Source organism: Macrotis lagotis, chromosome 2, assembly GCF_037893015.1.
Source record: "Macrotis lagotis isolate mMagLag1 chromosome 2, bilby.v1.9.chrom.fasta, whole genome shotgun sequence".
In the NCBI taxonomy this organism is placed as follows: domain Eukaryota; kingdom Metazoa; phylum Chordata; class Mammalia; order Peramelemorphia; family Peramelidae; genus Macrotis; species Macrotis lagotis.
Genome location: NC_133659.1, coordinates 26,662,938 through 26,684,806, shown reverse-complemented (window position 1 = coordinate 26,684,806; position 21,869 = coordinate 26,662,938). Strand labels below are relative to the sequence as shown.

Genomic DNA, 21,869 nt, shown 5'->3' with positions numbered 1-21,869 from the left:
TAACAATTCTTCTCAGGATTCTTCAGGAGATTCCCAGTACGGGTGACAGCCCCAGATTCAGGATGGTTCCCCAGACCCTCTGATGGACAAACTGGGCCACATTTGAGTGTTCTAAGGTTCCCTCCCAGCTCTGACATTCCCTGTTTTAAGCTCCCTCCCAACTCTGACATCCCCTATTCTAAGGTTCTTCTCAACTTTCACATTCTGGGTTCCAAGGTTCTTCTCAGTTCTGACAGTCTTTGCTGTTTCTTCCAGCTTTCAAGTCTCTGAATATGCTAGGTTGCTCCATTTTTCAGTTTTCCAGGTGTCCCCCCAGCTGCACACACTTGACTAGTCAGCACTTCTCCCAACCCCCCACTCCCCATAAAGGCTAGCAGCAGCTACAGAGTGACATTGAACAATAAATCAGGAACTGGTTTATATTTACACACACGCACACATGGATCACTGACACCGCAAAAGATACAATACTGTATTGCACATTTGGCCTAGATCTGCTCCTTTTGAGGGCAGGATGTGGCTTCAGGGACATGGGACAGGCACTGGAAGGATACTAGCGGCAGGATGGATAAGTGGCTGTCATGGTGTGATTAGACAGAGTGACTGATGGTGGCAAGTGCAAGGCCAAGGACTAAGGGACAGAGTAGGGAAATCATTCCAAGAAGTCTGCTTAGGTTTATAGAACGATTACTGGGGTGTCTCCTCTGTGAAGGTTTTTCCCAAAAGACTCATTCTTAGGGTTCATATGAATGTTCCCTTGAGTTCTTTATTTAGGAGACTCAAAGACTGCTCAGTAATAAACATGAACCCCAAGGGGAGCAGAGATAACCCTACAATGCGGGACTAGTGAATTTATGGATACCTAGGCATAGGGTGATGTACTCACTGTACGAGGAAAGGTGTTGCTGGAGGACAAAGGTAAAGGACTTGGGATCAGGATGTCTTAGGTCCCATCCTAAGCCTGCCATTTTGCACAAGTCATCCTTGCTATGCCCCCCAGCCTCAGTCTTCTCATCTGTAAAATAGGGAAGATAATCCCTGATTCAGAGGATGGTGGGGCCAGATCAAATGAAATTAGATGGGGACTCATAAGGATCATAACTCCAGATCTGCAAAGGACCCCAGAGGCAATCTTGTGCAACACCCTCATTGTGCACTCTGATATCCAGAGAGCTTGTTATTTGCTCAAGGTCACACAGCTAGTGAAAGAACCTGGATTTGAACTCAGCTCCCATGACTTTTGTTTCAGTACTCTTTCCACTAAATTGAACAATTTTTTGGAAGGGATCCTAAGGATTCTCAGGTCTAGGTTTTTTTGTTTTATTTTGTATTGATCTGTCTTGAGTCCTGGACCTCCTTAACAGTCAGTTTATGAATTATGTTTTTCAAATAATCAAAGAAATTGCTCAATTTCAGTTAAAGTTAATGAAAATAAAGGTGCCATTTTCTCATGCATATTCATGGATCTTCTCACCTAGGTTAAGAACCCCTGATCCAGTCAACCCCTTCCTCTTACCATTTACTCCCTGTGTGACTTTGGGGAGATCCCTTATCCTTTCTGCAGGTTAAAATAAAATAAGTGGTTGAACCAGATTATTCCTGTGGTTTTTTCTGGCTCTAAATCTGAGTCTATAAAAATCAAGGCCTGGAAAGGACAAATGATGTGCTCAAAGGTCACAAAATAGCAACGAAGTATGTTTCAGAGATAAAGATTTGAAACCAAGCTTCTCAGGCTCCCAACTCATATATTTTCCTCCTCCATCACCCTTATCTTTCAGTCCTGGATTATTATCATCACACACAGTGTATAATGACAATCCAAAATACATATATTATGTTATTCATAATCTCTTGCTAGCATGCATCCCAAGACACAGGTAAGTCCCTTTTGTAATCAAGGACTATTCGTTCAGATAAATGGCAATATGTATTGAACTGAATTTCTACCAACTGCAGCTGCTCAAAGTAGTTGAACCAGAAGTCTGAGAAACTACATTCAAATTATGGCTCTGCCATTTACTAGTTGTGTGACCTTGGACCAGTCGCCTCTCAGAAATTTTCAATTTCTTTACCTCCAGCCTGAAGCCTTCCTTTCTCTGCCTGGTGGTTACTGTTCTCTTCCTCCTTAATGTACCTTGTATTTACTTATCTTGGGCACATGCTGTCTTTCACAAACTCCTTGAGGGCCCGGATCATTTTATATCTTTGTATCCCCAGTGCCTAGGATAGTGTCTGGTATATAATAGGTTGATGCTGTAGAAAGGTAGTGAATTAACCCCTTCTAAACTTCATTAGCCTTATCTGTAACATGAAAGGTTTGGACTACGTAATGTCTAAGATTCCTTCCAGATCTAAATGGTCCTGTCTTTTTTTTTTTTTTTTTTTGCTAAAGGGAAATCTGAGGTTCAGATAAATTAGGTAGTTACATCATGCTGGCAATAAGGTCAATGGTCCATTCAGGTTCCAGTCCCTCTGGTTACCCTTCTCAACAACCTTCTCTCAACCCCTTATCTTTTTATTGAGAGTGCCAGTTATTCAAGGGTAGGCTGGGGCAGGACTTCGGACAGCTCCAGAGTGAGGCTACCCATAGGCCTCCCTTACAAAAGGATCCTCTTAGCATAAAGGAGTTTTTGGTCTCTTTGTGGCCAAAGCAGAAGCATTCTTTCTTTCTCACCTCTTTGGACACAAACACTTACTGGAATAAGGTCTTGTGGAGTCAGGACTGATGACTTAGTTCAATCTCAAATGATTATCTTACTATTTTCACTCCATCTCCCATCTCCCATCTCTATGACTTTGCATACACTGTAATGCACTCCCTTCTCACCCCCGCCTCTTAGAATCTCAACACTAACTTCGAGGCTTAGCTCAAGCACCATCTTCTTTATGAAACCTTCCTGATCCTCTCAATTTCTAGTATCTCCTCCCAATTACCTTGTCCATTTTATACAGATGAGCTATATAAACCCATATATGTACATTTTCTCTGACTAGATTGTGAACTCCTCAAGGACAGGGACTATTTATTTCACTTTTGTCTTGGCATCCCTGAGCCTAGTACATGGTAGGCACTTAATAAATGCTTATTTGTTTTGAATGACTGACATTGGGGTCATAGATTGTCCAAGTTGGAATGAACTTTGGAATAGAATGTTAGAGTTGGCAGGAACCTTGGTGTATTTCATATCAGAGGCATAAGGAGATTTAGAAATCATCTCACTCAATGCCACCATTTTAAAGAGGAGAGACTAAGACCTAGAGAGGAGAAGGAACTGTATAAAGATCACATAGCAAGTCCATGTCTGAGCCAGGACTAGAATTCTAGCCTCCTAACTCTTCCTCCCATGTTTCTTCATCATTTTGGTAGCCCCACTTAAATGACTATCAGGTGGGTGGAAGTAACCTACACCAAGACAATCTGCTTCCTTTACAAAAAAGAAACCTTTCTCCAGCCTCCAGCCTCCACCCTGTTGTCTCAAGCCCTTTCTTAGTTTGATGAGAAACTTGGAATGAATCCTCACCTAACTGAACCTACCTCATGGGGATACAATATATATTGGGTTAATTCTTTCTAAATTCTTTCTACACACTCCACTCCTAACCCACCCTTTTTCCATCTGGAGACTGGAAGGAATCCTGAGTCTCATAAGTACAAATGCCCCAAAATTATGAGACACCTAGTAAAGAGAAAAAGGTTTCTATCCTGGGCAACCCATTAATTTGTCAACTAATGTTGAAAGTTCACTATCATTTAAAGATATTTGAAGGGGTTTGGGGACAGCTCAAGTCCATCCCTTTACTCAGCCATCTTGGTTCTGCCTCCCTGAATTCACTGTCACTGGGTTTCTTCATAGGTTGAGTAATCACTTTAGGTATATTGTAGAGGGGGTTTTTGGTTTATGTATTGATAGACCAGACATCTTGAAGGACCTATCAAACTCTGAGATTTTAGTTTCATTGTCTACTCTTTTAGGAGGATGGGCTCTGGTTTGAGTTCTATCTTCTGTTTCCTCATGTTCCCCCAGAATTTCTAAAATCAAATCTATTGGAACTACTTGCTAGTAAATGGAATTTTGAATGGTGGAGAGGAAGTGTGACTCCAGGCAAAAGGAAAAGATTCAATACCAGCACCCCAGAAACACCTCCCCTCTCACTCTTTTTCATAATGGAACCCTGAACATGCTTTAGAAGTGTTACTGAAGGCCCCCCCCCACCCCGACCATTAATGTATCTAATCTGACCTGAGCTCCTTCCACCCTTAAAACCACAGTAGAGTTGGATAGGGTCCTTAGAGGTCATCTAGTCCATGTTTCTCCTTTTACTAAGAAGGAAACACAGAGGAAAGGGTTTGCCCAAGATCAGGAAAGTATAAATTTGCACTCAGATCCTCTGATCCCATTTCTAATTTTCTTTTCATTGTCTCTTCTAAGAAAGCTGTCTCTTCCCCAGATCTACCCTCACTGACCCTCAGTTTTTTCCTTTGTGAAAATGAACAGGATGGACTTGATAATATTTGAGATCCCTTCTAGGAGTAAATCTCTAATCCTGTATTTCCAGGTTCCTCAGAGATTACCTGTCTTCTAATTACCCTTAAACCCAGGAGTACCCCTAGGACAGGGTTAAGGATCTCGGGAAAAATAGGAAGGAAACCCACTAAGAAACAAGATGGAAAATAGATAATTTTGCACATGACTCTCCAGCTAGCCTTGTGTTGGCTATGTGGATGGCCCTCTGGCAAATAATCAGCCTGTACCTAAAAAGATGTTACGTAGGGCAACCTTGGGGTGAAGCCTTTTGTAAGGAAGGAAATGCTTTTACGAAATGAATAGTCTCATTCCAGTGGGATGCAGTTCAGTGCTATGAAGAGGACCTTTGATTTGGATTTTGAAGAAGTAGGTTCAAATCTTAGCCTTGCTACTTCCTAGCTGGATGACTGAGCAAGTTACACCTCTTCTCTGAATGAAGTTCTGTCTTTTCTGAAATGGGGAAGAAGGAGGTGGGGCACAGTGCCCTCATAGGTCCTTTCCAACTCAAGAACATTTATAAAATAGGGCCCACTCACAAATGGTTGAAAGCATCACATTTTCTAGGACCCAGAATACAAATGGCAGATTCTGTCAGGACCAGTTATAGAAGGGAGATATTGAGGTCCACATGAGAGCTGTTAAGTTAAGAAAGGAAGGGAGTGGGAAGAATTTCAAGGGAAAGGAAAGGGTATGGGAAAGTTAGGGGTTTGGGGAAAGCTCCCAAAGAATAGGGGGAACATGGTCAGCTCGACTTAGCAGGAGCAGTTGGGTTGGAGGAGAGGTGGGGTATCCGTGAGCCGTGTGTTCTTGGCCCCACTGGCTAGGGCAGGATCTGTATCCAAGGTCTCAGACATCTTGTCGCAGATAACATCCACCAGTCTCTCAAAGACTTGCCTTACACAAATGTTCTCCTTGGCGCTGGCTTCAAAGAAGTCGAACCCTAAGGAAAGGAAAACAGCATTTGATAAATCCTAAATCTTGCAGGAGCTGGATAGAGGACCTGAGTTCAAATCCAGCCTCAGACATTTAATAAATGCCTAGTTGTGTGACCTTGGGCAAGTCACTTAACCTCATTGCTTTAAAAAAAATTTAATAGGAGCTACTCTATCTCACAGTGATGGGGAAAGTGCTTTCCAGCCCTTAAAGTATCTAGTGTTATTATCATAATTTGTAACCCTCAAAGAGTTTTATGATTATTATAATATCTTTTAGAATGAAATGAGACAATATTTGAAAAAATCAGTGCCCGCCAGGTGCTTCAAAATGCTTATTCCCTTCCCCTCCCCTTGAGTTCATATTTAATATTCAATTAATTATTATTAATATTGCTATTAATCCCCATTGAAAATAAAATACAGAAGAATAAAAGGAGAGTATCTTGTCCCAGGGGTGATTCTATTATGACTTCTTTGCAAAAAAAGAATAAGATAATAACAGCAATAGTTAGCATTGACAAAGTATTTTCCAAACATCCACTTTGATTTGATCCTTGACTCAACTCTGTCAGGTAGGTATCATCATTATCCCATTCTACAGATGAGGACACTGAAGAGCTCTAATTATTTATGAATGATTGACGCTAATAAGGGAGGAGACCCATGAGAGGGCATCTTCCCCAGGCTTCAATGGCCAGGACCCACTTTCTGGAGGAGCTGGAGACTTAAGCAGGGCTTTGAAGGATGGACAAAATTTGGACCAGGGGAGAGGGGTAGCAGCAGCAGCAAACGTATATAGGTGAGAACAGGGACAGAACGCTCTCTTAAAACATATTATTAGAAGGATGCTCTTGGCTGATGAAATCTGTTTTATTAATGAACTCCAGGACAGCTTTGTGCATCAGTCTTGCACCGATAACTCTCTCTCTAGATGCCCTTTCCATACCATTGATGCCAGCTAATGGACTTTTTTTTTTAGATTTTTTTTTCAAGGTAATGGGGTTAAGTGGCTTGCCCAAGGCCACACGGCTAGGTAATTATTAAGTGTCTGCGGTCGGATTTGAACCCAGGTACTGCTGACTCCAAGGCCGGTGCTCTATTCACTGTGCCACCTAGCCTCCCCCTAATGGACATTTTTGACATTCCTCTGCCTCCTAGCCAGGCAGAACCTTTCCAATGGATTCATTAAGGGAACCTTCAGCAGCTGACAATGAGGTGAAGACAATGAACCAATTAGTATGACTGTCTCCAGGTTGGTGGAAAAGGTTGAGACCCAAGTAGGTGGCTGCTGCCCCAGGAGCTCAGTTGGAGGCCATGAGGCCATTTGTGACAAGTTGTAGAGAGAGGGCTGATGCTTCCGGCAGCTTCAATTCGCTGACCTCTGAGACCCTTTCAAGTAATCACAGAATCTAAAACTCAGAAAAGGTCTCCAGCAGCCCCAAGGAGCCACCTGGCCTCTGCTTAAAGCTCTCCATGATGGGGATTCAGTTTGAAATTTCAAGCCTTTCCCAGCTCTCAGTCAGTCTTGCCAGGCTTAATGCCCATTACTTTTGTTTTTGTTTTTGTTTTGGCAAGGCAATGGGTTAAGAGACTTAACCAAGGTCAAACATCTTGGTAATTATTATTTTTTTCTGAGGCAAATGGGGTTAAGTGGCTTGCCCAAGGCCACACAGCTAGATAATTATTAAGTGTCTGAGTCCATATTTGAACTCAGGTCCTCCTGACTCCAGGGTCAGTGCACTATCCATTGTGACAGCTACTCATTACTCTTCTTTAGAAACACTTTGATTCAGTCAAAATGGCCTTCTTGCCAGTCCTCACACAGATTAGTCCATCTCCTGCCTCCAAGTCTTTGCTAACTCTGTCTCCTATGCTTTCCTTCCACTTTCTAGAATCCCTAGCTTTCCTCATAGCCCTAAAATTCTGAGATTCCCCTAAGTAGTCTTTTCTCCTGCTCCCTCTGCTTGAGTGGCTTCTAGCCTCCATCCCTGGGGGCACTTAGAGTTTCCTTCTTCTGTAGGACTGACACACACATGCATGCTTAACATGTTAGTCACATATATTTGCGTGCATGTACACATACATACCAAGCTGCTCGGCAAGGAGCTTCCCCTTCTCAGTGGGGACCACCCTCTCATCCTCCATGTCACACTTGTTCCCCACCAGGATGACCTGGGCATTGTCCCAGGAGTAGGTCTTGATCTGAGTGGCCCTGGAGCAGAGGGAGAAAGAGAAGTGGGGTTAATTACTTTAGTATACTTGGGTGTGGACATTGAAGACTCTACCTAGGACAGCAACCTGTCCCTGAATCTAGAGGGCTCAAACCACTCCTCCTGCTTCCTCCTCCCCTGACTCTATCGAGGGTGCCAGAGGAGGCTGGGTCTTCCCATCCCGAGTCAAACAGTCAGTCAATCAACAAACATTGATTAAGTGCTTACTGTATACCAGGAATTTTGATAAGTGATTGCATAGGACCTCAAGGAGCTTACATTCTAATGAGGGGAGACAACATGCAAACAGCTAGATACATACAAGATAGACTGTATAAATGAGGCAATCTCAGAGGCAGGACACTTCATAGTTTAGGGGAAGGATGGCCACTGCATAAGGTGGAATCTTGAAGGAAGCCTAAGAGGTGAGGAGGGAGAGAATTCCAGGCATAGGGGGAGAGGCAATTAATGAATAAGTTCAGAAGTAACATCTTTTTCCAGGAAAGCAAGGAGGTCAGAGTATCTGGATTGCAGAGTACATGGAAGGATTAAGGAATCCAAAGATAGGAAAAGGAGGAAATGCCCAGATTACAAAGGGCTTTCAAAGTCAGAGGATTCTATATTTTACCCTAGGGAACCAGTGAAATTTATTGAATAGTAGGAGTTGCATGGTCAGACCTGAACTTCAGGAAAATCCTGCCACTTATTAGAAGTATTACTTGGGCAAACCACTTAAGCCTCTCCAGTTCTCAGTTTCTTTATCTGCAAAATGAGGAAATTATCCTAGGTGACCAATTGAGGATCTCATACTTCTTGGCCTCAGTTTCCCCACGTGGGAAATAGGATAGCCTGCCCTAAACCTCCTCATGGGGTTATTGTGTAGAGAAGCAAGACAACTGCTATAGGAGCCCATTAATACTTAGGAGAAATAAATTTATCAATCATTTGAATATCTTATTATTTCTTAATACAAAATATATAATAACATGATGCATTATATGTAGTATATATTTATATCCTGTGCTCTGGGAAGAAGAGGAGGGAGGAAGGGACAACGAGGTTTTTAAAGTGATTATTCAATGTACTACAAAAAACACTGGGGTTTTGAGTCTCAAGAAACAGACTCTAGTCTTAGCTGGTACTGACTGTGTGATCTTGAGAAAGTTACTTCCCAGTCTGTGTGCCTCAGTTTCTCATAGGATCAGAGTTACACGATTCCATAAAGTTCATCTAATCCAACCCCTTCATTTTAGAGAAAAGAAAATTGAAGCTGAAAGAGAGGACCAGGGCAGCTAGGTGGCACAGTGGATAGAGCAACAGCCCTGGAGTCAGGAGGACCTGAGTTCAAATTTGATCTCAGACACTTAATGATTATCTAGCTGTGTGGTCTTGGCCAAGCCACTTAACCACATTGCCTTGCAAAAAAAAATCATAAAAAAGAGAGGACCAAGGTCACACAGGTGGTAAGAGACAAGGGCAAGATTATTTCATCTAAAAGATGAGAATGGTGGCATGTAAGTCCTTTGAGAATGGGAATTATGTCAGTGTATCCCTAACAAACACAGTGCTTAGCAAGTAGTCTGAGCTTATTAAGTACGTGTTGAATTGAACTGAATTAAATTGAATTGAAGGGGCTGAAATATATACATATATTCATATATATAAGAATTTGAAATCAAGAGACCTTAGCCTAAATCCTGGTTCAACACTTCCTGATCCTGTAAGCATGATTTCATCTTTTAATCTCTGTGTTACTCCATCTCTTCCTCTGTAAAATGGGGATAATAACCCATGCACTCCCCACTGCACAGGGTTTTGGGAGAAAGGCTGAGTCCTGATAGATTGGCTCAGAGCTTTTGTTCACATTTTGTAACAGGAAGGTGAGATAAAGGCAATCCTGCAATAGCATCCCCACCCGGAAGCAAGAATAAAAGCACGCCTTTAGCAAGAACCTTGAGTCTTATCCCTGGTAAAAGATCTGAGTCATCGATACAAAAAGGTCACTGGAGCTAGTCAGCTTGGAAACAAAACTGGAGGAGGGGAGATAGGGCCAGATGTGAACCAGCCCGAGAGGATATGGTGTTAGGGGTTGGGTGCCCAGGGTTGAGGCCTTGAGGTGGGCATCATCTGAGGTTAACTAGCCTCACCCTCCCAGATGATCAGTTTCCCAACCTCGTGAAAGCCTTAAACTTAACACTGACCAAAATTTGGCATTTTTAATCTGAGGTTCTTGAATTTTTTAAAATTATATTTTAATTGGTTTTCTTTATTATAATCTTTTATATCTAATTTTACACATAGAAAGCATTCTTCTGAGAAGAGATCCATAGACTTCCCAGACTGCCAAAGGGGTCCATGATACAATAGAGGTTAAGAACCTTTTGACCCAAATCTCAGTTCAATCCAATTCAACAAGATGGAAGCACAGAACTTCTGCAAGAAACCTTAGTATGCCTTGAGGCTACAAGAGCCAAAGGGAAGTAGTTGCCTTCAAGGAGCTTCCATTTTACTTGGAGAGAGGGATGTGTGGAGGGAAGCAAAAGGCACAGAAGTAAATACAGCAGATCCACAGAATACCTAGAAGGTAATTTCTGGGGAAGAGTATATGTGGATATTAAGAGTATAGCTGGATATTAAGACAAAAACAAAACATTCCTTGATCTCAGGGAGTTTATATAGCAATGGAAAAAGACAACTTGCACAAAGGTAAGTAAGCATGAGATGATTGGAGAAGAGAGAACAGTAACAACCAGGGAGAATCATCAAAGGCTTCCAAGCCACCACTCCTCTATCAGAATGGAAGCTCCTGGAGGACAGGAATGGTCTTGTTTTACTATGTTCCCAGCACTATGCACTATGCTTTGTCCATATAAAACTGCTTTAATTCTTTTTCATTCATTTACCATTAGATGGGCAGATATCTCCCCTGATAGAATGTAAGCTCCCAGAGAGCAGGAATTGCCTTATTTGTCTGAGTCCCCAGAGCTCAGCACCATGCCTCACTCAAGGATACTCAATAAACACTCCCTTGGGGTGGCTAGGTGGCGCAGTGGATAGAGCACCAGCCCTGGAGTCAGGAATACCTGAGTTCAAATCCGGCCTCAGACACTTAATAATTACCTAGCTGTGTGGCCTTGGGCAAGCCACTTAACCCCACTGACTTGCAAAAATAAAAATAAAAAATAAATACTCCCTCACTTGTTCATTCTGGATGTTTCTCCTGAGAGAACATAAATTCTTTGAAGACAGGGGATTGCTGCTTTTGTAGTTATATCCATAGTTTAGAGTCTAGCCCACAGTAGGTATTTTCTCTTTCATTTATTCAAAAAGGTAGCATTTCAATTGAGCATGGAAGGAAGGTGAAATCCTGAGAGGAGGTGGTAAGAAGGGATCCCAACATTCTAGTACCTCTCCTTGGATCTCAAAGAAGACCATGACATCAGAAAGTGATGACCTGACTTGCACATAATATTGATTAAAGTGAGGGAGTATTGTACAAAAACACTATATTCTCACTATATCATGTGAGCCCAATGACCTGACTTAGTAAGATCAGGACAGTTGGTGATTAATGGGAAACTTTGACCTCTTAAGAGTCTTTCCTATATCACCGTTGTTCTTCAGCAATATGGTATCAGTCTCTTGATGGTTCTAGCTCTAATTACACCCTGAATTTCATTAAGCTGACCCTATTCTCATCTTGCTACACTCCCTGTCTCTTCCCAGTGATGATGTCCCTTCTGTTGGCAGATGGTATCAAACTGATGTTATGAGATTTAGAGTGGGAACCAAGTGCTCTATAGATGAGAGTCTGAGCAAGAGAGAGAGGATTGTGATCTGACTGGGATGGGTAGTAAAGTGGTCAGACCCTTTGTCCTAATGTCACAGCAGGTTGTTGGCATTGCGTGTCCTGATGATCAATCTGACTGGCTTTCCCCGTAATCAAGAACTTTTACAACATTCTTAAGATTGGGATGACTCTGAAAGCTTCCAATTAGATCCCAAGAAAGCACTCCCTTCCCAGGCCCAAAGAGCTCAAAATAATAGAACCGGATGAATGTGCTTGACCTAGAATCAATAAACATTAGATCCCCTTTAATGATGTTGAACTGTGTGTGTTCCTGCATGGGAAGAAGATGTTGATAACTCATATGAACCTTCTCATTTATTAGAGCAGTTAAAAGGAGCTTATTTAGACAAGGCACAGGAAGGAGTAGACTATAAAGTTATAATATATTATAAAGATGGAGTTAATGGATGAAAAAGGAAGAAAGGGAAAGGAGAGCTAGAATGGACTAAGATATTTCACATAAAAGAGTCAAGAAAAAGCTTTTGCAATGGAGTGCAAGAGTGGAAGGTGAGGGGGAATGAGTGAGCCTTCATTGGTATTGGTATTGGCTCAGAGAGAAAAATAACAGACACACTCAACAGGGAATAGAAATCTATCTTGCCCTAGAGGAAAAAGGAGAGGAAAGGGGACTGGGGAGGGGTGGAGGGAGTGGAGGGGATAGAAGAGAGGGAAGATCGTGGGAGAGGGTAGTCAGATACAACACACTTTTGAGGAGGGATGGCTGAAAGGAGAGAGGAAGAATAGAATAAATGGAAGGGGAAGGAATAAAATGGAGGGAAATACAGTTAATGATAGCCACTGGGGGAAAAAATATTGAAGCAACTTCTCTGATGGTATGAGAAGAAATGCAACCTATCCCAGAAACAGGGCCAATGGTATCTGAACACAGACTGAAATACATTTTCCCCCCTCTCACTTTATTTTTCTTGGGGTTTCTCTATCTATTTTTGGGGGGAGGGGGGATTATGTTTACTTTCACAACAAGATTATTGTAGTAACACGAAAATAAATAAATAAATAGATCCTTAAAAAAATTTTTTTAAAAAATGAGCTCCTCAGAGTGTCTTGGAAATCAGGATGAAAAGATCCTGGGGGTCCTATCTCTATAATGCTGTGAGGTTGGCAAAGCCCTTTTCATATAACAATTCTATAAGATAAGCAGAAACTGCTGTGGATTGAGCAAATCCAGTCTCAGATACTCTCTAGCTCTGTAACCCTCAATAACTTCAGTCTGCCTGATTTCTCATTTGCAAAATGGGGATGATAATAATAGGACCTCCATCCCCAAAGTTTTTTCTTAAGATTAAATAAGATATTTGAAAAATGCTTTCTTAGCATAGTACCTGGCACTGAGAAGAGACTAGCTTCATGTTAGGTGGTAGTAGTAGTGATGGTAGTAGTAGTAGTAGTAGTAGTAGTGGTGGTGGTGGTGGCAGTAGTGGTGGTTGGTGGTGATAGCAATATAGTATTACACTCATCTTACAAAAGAGGAAACATAGAATAAAATATAAGCTTCTTGAGGACAGGAACTTTTTTCATTTTGTCTTTGTGCCCTCAATATCTGGCAGAGAATCTTGTCTTTAGGGGCTGGATTGAAGAGATTCTAGGCCCAGAAAAGAGAAATGACTTTGCCCAAGGTCACGTAGTAGATTAGGTCAAAGCAAAGCAGGATTCAGCCATTGGTCTACTGATTTCTGGCCCAGGTTCTTGTCAATCCACTTCTGTGCCCAGGAAGAAGGAAGCAGTTTCCTTCAAAGTCTATACAGGATGGTTTTGGTACTATCTTTTACATCTAACTAATTGGTTTGAACATAGCTTCTCATTTCCCATAACCTGTGGTGTTGGGTTTGGAGATATAGGCCAGAGGGTGTGTATTCCCTACCAGTCCTGGACAGCATTGAAGGACTCTTCATTGGCGATGTCATACATAAGGATGAAGCCCATGGCACCACGGTAATAGGCTGTGGTAATGGTCCGGTATCTTTCCTGGCCAGCTGTATCCTAGAATGAGAAAAAGTAGTCAAACTTTAGGTTCCAGGGGGAGTCTTTTAGGATCCTCTAAAATATTCCAAATCCATCCACATGTGTATCCATTAATTTATGATGCATTCATCTATTCATGTATTCATTCATTCACTCAGCATCCATGCTTGCATCCATCTGTCTCCCTTCATCATCTATACATGCATCCACATATCTATGTATGTGTCCATCCATCCATAAATCCATCTGTTCATTCATTCATATATACAGCTATGTATCCATTCATCTATCCATCTATTCAGTCATTCCATTTATTCTCACAAAAAGTGCCTTAGGTGGCACAATGATGAAGAGCTAGGCCTGGAATCAGGAAGACCCAAGTTCAAATATCACCTCAGATTCTTGCTAGCTGTGCAGTTCTTATAAATCACTTAACTTTCTCAATTATAAAATGGAGATTATAACAACATCCACCTCCTAAAGCTGTTATTAGAATCAAATGAGAGAATACTTGTAAATCACTAAGCACAGTTCCTTGCACATAGTAGATACTCAATCAATCTTCCCTTCCTTCCTATAATGCATCCATTCATTCATGTATTCATTAATTCATCCATGTACCCATTCAGCCATTAATTTATCCCTACTAACATAGTATAATGAAAGTTATCATAGGGTAAGTGCATCTAAGAAGTCTAATTTCTGCACAGAAGCACTTGTCATTTCCATAGTATTTAAAAATTTACAAAATTATTTTCTTCTCTATGGTGAGGTGTTCTTTACTAGTCTAGCCATCTTTCAATCCATCCTACAAATACCCTTTTTTCCATCACCTGGAAAAGTAATTTTATAATTAGACAGCCAGAAGTCTGCCCTCCCTGAGGCACTGGAATCTTTCCAGAAGGTTCCCTAGCATAGTCTGGACCTTGCTCCTAATAAACTAGCTAATTGAACGACAGCTTCTGGGGCTAAGGATTATGGGAGTTAGAGGTAGAAGAGATTTTAGTTGTTCATTTTTGTCTGACTCTTCATGACTTAATTTGGAGTTTTCTTGATGAAATTATTGGAATGGTTGGCCATTTCCTTCCCCAGCTCATTTTATAAATAAGGAAATTGAGGCAAACAGGGTTAAGTGACTTGCCCAGAGTCACACCACTAATAAGTATCCAAGACTCAGGAAGATGAGTCTTTCTAACTTCAGGTCTGGCACTTTTTCTGCTATTCCATTTCAGAGATCCCCTAATATAAACCCTCTCAGTTTGAAGAATCTTCACACACACAGACACACAGACACACACACTTGTGTATGTGTCTACTGTGTAGGGGCAATATCCCACAACACCAAACTGTTTCCACTACCAGTTACACTAGCCAAATAACATCCTCCCCTTAGTCTCTGTTTTCTACTCTCCAGAGTTGACTGATCTTTGGTCTAATATCACTCTGAAGTTGGTTTTTTTGTTTTTGCAAGGCAAATGGGGTTAAGTGGCTTGCCCAAGGCCACACAGCTAGGTCATTATTAAGTGTCTGAGGCTGGATTTGAACTCAGGTACTCCTGACTCCAGGGCTGGTGCTTTATCCACTGCACCACCTAGCTGCCCCCACTTTGAAGTTTTTGGAAGTAATTTTGGGCAAATACCTTAACTCTGGATTATAATTTTCTCATCTGCAGACTAGAGTGGTCAGAATATTAATGGTCTTTCTGAAAGTCAACTTGGAATTATACTGAAAAAGTGATAAAAGTATTCACACTCTTTGACTAAGAAATTCCATGGCTAGGGGTATATACCCTAAGGAATTAAAGACAGAAGGACAAAAGATAACAAAATATTCACAGCAGTTCTTTTTGTAGAACCAAAGAATTTGAAATAAAGTAGTTGCCCATTGGGATATGGTTGAATATAGAAAAAACATACTGTAAGTAACAATGATTAGTAAGACTCAATAAACAAAGACAATTCTAAAATACTTGTGATGGAAAATGCCATCCACCACAAGAGAAAGATATATGAAGATTGAATACAGATGAAAGCATACTATTTTCATTTTTTTCATTTATTGTGTTCTTTCTTCCCTTTTGTTCTGGTTCTTTTCACAACATGACTGATATGGGAATGTGTTTAATATGATTATGCATAGATAGATAACTTATGACAGATTACTAGCTGTCTTGGGGAAAGGGGAAGGAAAAGGGGGATAAAAATTTGGAACTCAAGATTTTACAAAAATGAATGTTGAAGGGGCAGCTAGGTGGTGTAGTGGATAGAGTACCGATCCTGGAGTCAGGAGGACTTGAGTTCAAGTCCGACCTCAGACACTTAATAATTACCTAGCTGTGTGGCCTTGGGCAAGCCACTTAACCCCATTTGCCTTGCAAAAAATAAAAAAAAGTAAAAAAAAATGAATGTTGAATAGATCTTTATATGTAATTGGGAAAAATAAAATACTATTAAAATAAAAAAGACTCAATCAATCAAATAAAATTCCTGTATTAAATGCTTACTATGAGCCAGGCACTATGATAAGATTTGGGATACCAAAAAAGTACCAAAAACAAAAACAGAAACCTGTCTCTGTGCTCAAGGAGCTTACATTCTAATTGGGGGTGGGGGATAAGATACACAAATAGAACCAAGCAAGACAACCATAGAGGAGATGAAAAGTGGACTTAATAGGGAAGGTACTGGAGGAGGCAGGTAGGAGGAGGCACCTTCTATAGGAAGTGATTCATAAGCAAGTCTTAGAAATCAGAGAAGCATGGGAAAATGTAAATGTACTGAGGCAGAGTAAAGTTGGCAGAATGAAGTAAACAGTATACACAATGACTCCAACTATATGGAAAGAACCCCGCCCCCCAAAAAATTAACCCATACTGTATCATTATAATGAGAAGCTTGGACTCAGAGGATAGCTGAGATTTGTCTCTGACAACATGAGGGCCTGTGGATGTAGCACAATGGACAGACATGAGGGATATGTTGATTGCTTTCATGAAGCTGCTTTTCTCTCTAGTTTTTTTCTTTTACTTTTTTGATTAAAAGTTTAATTAATATCAGCCAATGGACAGTGATCAAGTAGCACTTTCTTTCTTTCTTTCTTTCTTTCTTTCTTTCTTTCTTTCAATTAAAACAAAGGAAAGACTATTTGGATAGAGCAGAAGAGAGGGATATATGAGAAAAGAAGGTGAAGTTAACACAAAAGAAATCAAGACAGATACAATTTTTAAAAAGACAGGAGTGTTGCTTCAGGATCCATGAACTAGTTTTTGTTCTTTGTTTTTGGGGTTTTTTTTTTTGGCAAGGCAATAGGGTTAAATGACTTGCCCAAGGTCACACAGCTAGGTCATTATTGAGTGTCTAATTACACATTTGAACTCAGGTCCAACTGATTCCAGGGCCAGTGCTCTATCTACTGCATCACATAGCTCCCACATGAATTAGTTTTTAAAAAAATATATTTTGGGTCTATACATAAAAAGGTTAAGAACCCCTGAGTTAGATGACCTCTGGAACCTTCAACTAAAATATCCCATGATTCCTGACAAACTTATCCTTGCTAAGGTTCTGTCTGAATTCTGTCTCACTCAACCTGTACCCTCGACTAAGAAATGCTGCTCAATTTATTTATATTTTTAGGGGTTCTTTTGCAAGGCAAATGGGGTTAAGTGGCTTGCCCAAGGCCACACAGCTAGGTAATTATTAAGTGTCTGAGACCGGATTTGAACCTAGGTCCTCCTGACTCCAGGGCTGGTGCTTTATCCACTGCGCCACCTAGCCACCCCCAATGCTGCTCAATTTAAATATGGTTGAATATCACTGTCATAGATTTAGGGTTGAAAGGAGGAGCCCAAGGCTTTAATTTTATAGATGAGGTAACTCAAGAGAGGGTGAGTTGTTCATGGTCATACAGCTCATACTCGGCAGATCTAGGATTTGAACCCAGATCCTCTGATTTCAGAGCTGGTGTTTTTCCTTTGCACCAACTGAATTTGTAGAACGATAGCTGTTCTGTGGGAGGAGGAGATACCGGGATAAAGGAACCATCTTCTCTAGACCCTCAAATCAAATCTAAAATCTTCCAAAATCTCCGAGCAGGCAACAACCTTCCCCAAAGTTATCTGAATCAGAGAAGGGGAGCCTAGAAAAGTGAATGGCCAATGCCTCTGAACCTCATCACTTGGGTCCTGATAGGGAGAAGGATCTCCAGGGAGAAGAAAGTGCCCTACAGATCACACCGGAGCTTTGTCTGCCTCCTTTTATTTTTAAAATCTCCATCGATCCCTTCCCCCGATGAGAGTCATAAATAGAACCCAAGAAGAAACAGGAAAAGGGAGAGAGAAAGAGGTATGAGTCACTGGTTTCTTGGAGAAAGAAACTGTGTCATCCTGGATGATGACGTACACATCCCCTTCATCCCCAAGCCTCCCTCCTCAAGCAGCTTTAGGAACCCATTTACCAGGAAGACACCAGGAAGATTCATGACTGGGGTATTGGAGGACAATTTGAGCCTGGCTAGAATGAGTGGGAACTTCAGGGTCCAGGGATGGGATAAGAGAGAGAGCCTCATGGAGTGAGATTACATCTCCAAAGCTCTGGGGGAAGGACATGCCACTGCCTCTGCCAAGGAGCAATGTCTCTTCTACCTGGGAACATAACCACTCAGGTTCTCTAAGAGTTATCTGTGGTCTTCCACAAGGTGCTTTGTATTTCTCCCCCAAATGTCTGTTTTCTGCCCATCTCAGCAAATACAACAGCCACATAATTACAAAACACGTCCTTATATCCATTTTCATTTGCTGCTTTATATATATCTTATATCCAGCTCCCTCCCAACTCCCTGATAGAATTATACATTAACTCAGTCAGTCTACGATTTTTAATAAAGACCTATAATGTGTCTGGAACATGCTAAGCCCCAGGGATATTAAGAAAAAAGCAAAACTAATCCCTGTCCTACAGGAACTGACGTTTGAATAGGGATGTCGTCAAGCAGGATGAGTCATTTCACCACCAGGTGGATGGAAGGTAACAGTATAGGAGAAGGCAAGAAATAGAGATTAGAGGTTGTTTCCTTTTTTTTTTTGTAAAGAATTTTAATAATTTTTTGATTTCTTCTGGTTTTGTTATAATTTTACCTTGTTTACTTGCAGTTTTGTTATTTTATTTTTTTAAATACATATAAAGATAGTTTTCAACATTCATTTTTTTTGGTAAACTCCACAATTCCACATTTTTCTCTCTCCCTCCCTTCTCTCATCCCTTCCCATGACAAGAAGAAATTTGATATAGGTTATGTACATACAATCATGTTTAATATATTTCCATATTAATCATGTTGGAAAAAGAAGAATCAACACTAAAGGGAAAAACAATTAAAAAACAAAAACAAATTTTAAAAATTGAAAATAGGATACTTTGATCTGCATTCAGACTCCATATTTTTTCTCTGGATGTGGATGGCATTTTCTTTTAAATTTGTCTTTGATCACTGAACTACTGAGAAGAGGTAAGTCCATCATAGCTGATCATCTGTTCTGCTCACTTCACTCAGCATCAGTTCATACAAGTCTTTCCAGGCTTTTCTGAAGTCTGCTTGCTCACCATTTCTTACAAAGCAAGTAGTACTCCATCATATTCTTAAATCAAAATTTGTTCAACCATTCCCCAATTGATAGGCATCCCCTCAGTTTCTAATTCTTCACCGCAACAAAAAGTGTAGCTATAAATATTTTTGTACATGTGGATCCTTTCCCTTTTTATGATCCCTTTGGGATATAGACCTAGTATTAATATTGCTAAATCAAAGGGTATACAGCTTGATTGCTCTTTGGATATAATTCAAAATTGCTCTCAAGAATGGTTGGATCAATTCACAACTCTATCAATGATGCATCAGTGCCCTAGTTTTCCCACTTCTCCTCCAGCATTGCTGATTCTCTTTTATTGTCATTTTAACCAATCTGATGGGTGTAAGGTGGAACCTCAAAGTAGTTTTAATTTGCATTTCTCTAGCTTATTTACTATTTAAATTTTTTTTTTCAAAGCAAGGCTGTATTCTTTTCATTCCATCTCTGTTCTTCCCTTGCCCCATGAGAAAATATAGAAAACAAGGCCTGTTTAATTTTGATCTTTGTCTCCTGAGCACCTCACAGTATCCAGCACATAATAGGTTCTTAATCAATGATTAAAGAAGGGACACTTCCATCTCTAGCATTCTGTTGAAGTTCTCCACTGATTCCCTCCACATATTTTCTGCTTGCCCTTCCAAAGAACTTGTGATCCTCTGATACATCCCGACATTTTCCATTTTCCAGCCCTTTCTATTGTCTTTATATTCAAAGGACCTGGAGTAGTGTCTTGCACTTATTGAATCCAGATCAGGATGAAGGGAAGCCAGAAACTATGCCATTATGGACTGGTTTGAAGGAGCTGGGAATGGAGGGAAAAAAAGACTCATGAGGGAGATGATTAGCTTTGTTCATTTATTTAAAGTGTTGTCATTGGGAAGAGGAAGGAGTTATTTTGAGTCAAAGGGCAAAGTAAAGGTGATGGAGGAGTGGAGAGAAAGTGGCAGAGGAGTAACTGTTGTACATGGTTGGGAAGGCAGAGTCTTGTGATTTGCCTGAGTGGTTTTTCCTCACCAAAAAGAGGACATAGGACAGAGTGGGACAAACATGGCCCTCCAACTGGATCATCTTTTCCAGTAGCTGTCTTGCCTTCCACTCAGACTGACTGGTTCTTTTTCTGCCCCAGGCTCTAGCAGCCACAGAGTCCTAAAATGAGAACTTTCCATAGAGTGGTCCTCCCTTCACTACCCCCTTTCTCTGGGGGATGGGCTCCAGACCCTTTGGGGATCTTTCCCACATACCACCCCATATCTGGCAGGCACTGAGGACAAAGGTCCTTCCAGGCTATGCCTTTAAGAGGGAGGAACCTAGTCTAGCTAATAAACTTGACCTTGTACAAGTTACTGACTCCAAGCTTCAGTAGCATCATTCCTAAAATGGAATCTAACTTCGTAATAATTGCTGACAGCTTTTTCTAGGACTTCGAGGCTTGCAAAGTGCTTTACATGATATCTCATTGGCTCCTTCTTAATATCCCGGTGAAGTCACTAGGTGGCAAAGTTAAAAAAGCTAGCCCCAGAGTCAGGAAGACCTGAGTTCAAATCCAGCCTCAGACACTTCCTAGCTGTTGGATCCTGAGTGACTCACTTAACCACTGCCTACCTCAGTGTATAAGCATCTATCTCCTGTCCAGAGTTGTTGTGAAGATTAAATGAAGTATTTGTAAAGTGTTTTAAGGCTTTAAAGCCACATATAAACACCAAGTATTAACATATCCATTTTACAAATGAGGAGAATGATGATCAGAGAGGTTAAATAATTTGCCCACTTTCACATAGGGGATAAGAATCTGATGTGGGGTTTGAATATAGATCTTTCTAGCTCTAAATCTTATGTCCTGTCCATTAGGCTACACTCACTCCTGGTGATGCCAACCCCATCTCCCTGACAGATCATTTGAAAGAGAAGGGTTTTGCAGTATGGATTATGCTTTTTAAAAAGTGGCCAAGATTCTCTACATCATTATTAGGCAGCTTTCCTACACATTGAATTGAACCCTGATTCTTTCCCCCTTTGTCATGCTGCAGAACCAGGCAGGATAAACTTGAATCCTTCTTTTACTGTAGAACCCAGTAAACTCACTAGTGGCCAGGCACCTCAATCAATTACTCAAACAAAGATCAACAAACAATTATTAATTTCCTAGTATGTACCAGGTACTATATTAAAAACTGAGGATGCAGAGAGAAAAATGAAATATATGCAGAAGAAATATGACAAAGAAAAAAGAAGGAAGGAAGAAAAAGAAAGAAAGAAAGGGAATGAAAGAAAGAAGGGAGGGAGGAAGGAAGAAGGAAAGAAAGGAGGGAGGAAGGGAGGGAGGAAGAAAGAAAAAAGAAAGGAAGGAAATAAAGAAAGAATGACAGAAGGAAGAAAAGACAAAGGCAGTTATATGATGCAGTGCATAGGACACCAGGCTTAGAATCAGGAAGATGAGTTCAACTCTTAGATATTTATTAGCTGTGAAAACTAGGCAAGTCACTTCACTCTGCTTGCCTCAGTTTCCTCATCTGTTAACTGAGCAGGAGAAGGAAATGGTGAAGCACTCCAGAATATTTTGCCAAAGAAAATTCCAAATGGGGTCATGAAGAATTGGACATGACTGAAATGTCTGAATGACAACAAAGACAAAGGAGTTTGGGAGGGAGTCATTACATAGAGGAAGGTGGTACTTGAAGGAAGAGAGGGGTTTTATGAGGTAGAGAGGTGGAGAGAGAGAGAGAGAGAGAGAGAGAGAGA

General features: G+C 40.8%; 1 protein-coding gene across 1 annotated transcript in view; it reads right to left on the bottom strand.

Moving 5' to 3' along the window:
• Positions 1 to 404: 404 nt before the first annotated feature.
• RAB3B (RAB3B, member RAS oncogene family) overlaps positions 405 to 21,869 on the bottom strand; it is a 61,790-nt gene continuing 40,325 nt past the window's right edge. Inside the window, exons 3-5 of the mRNA XM_074221453.1 lie at positions 13,404 to 13,522; positions 7,549 to 7,673; positions 405 to 5,466 (exon numbers count right to left, since the gene is read on the bottom strand). Coding sequence (XP_074077554.1) covers positions 5,279 to 5,466; positions 7,549 to 7,673; positions 13,404 to 13,522 — 432 coding nt within the window. The 3' untranslated portion in view covers positions 405 to 5,278. The remainder of the gene's footprint in view (positions 5,467 to 7,548; positions 7,674 to 13,403; positions 13,523 to 21,869) is intronic.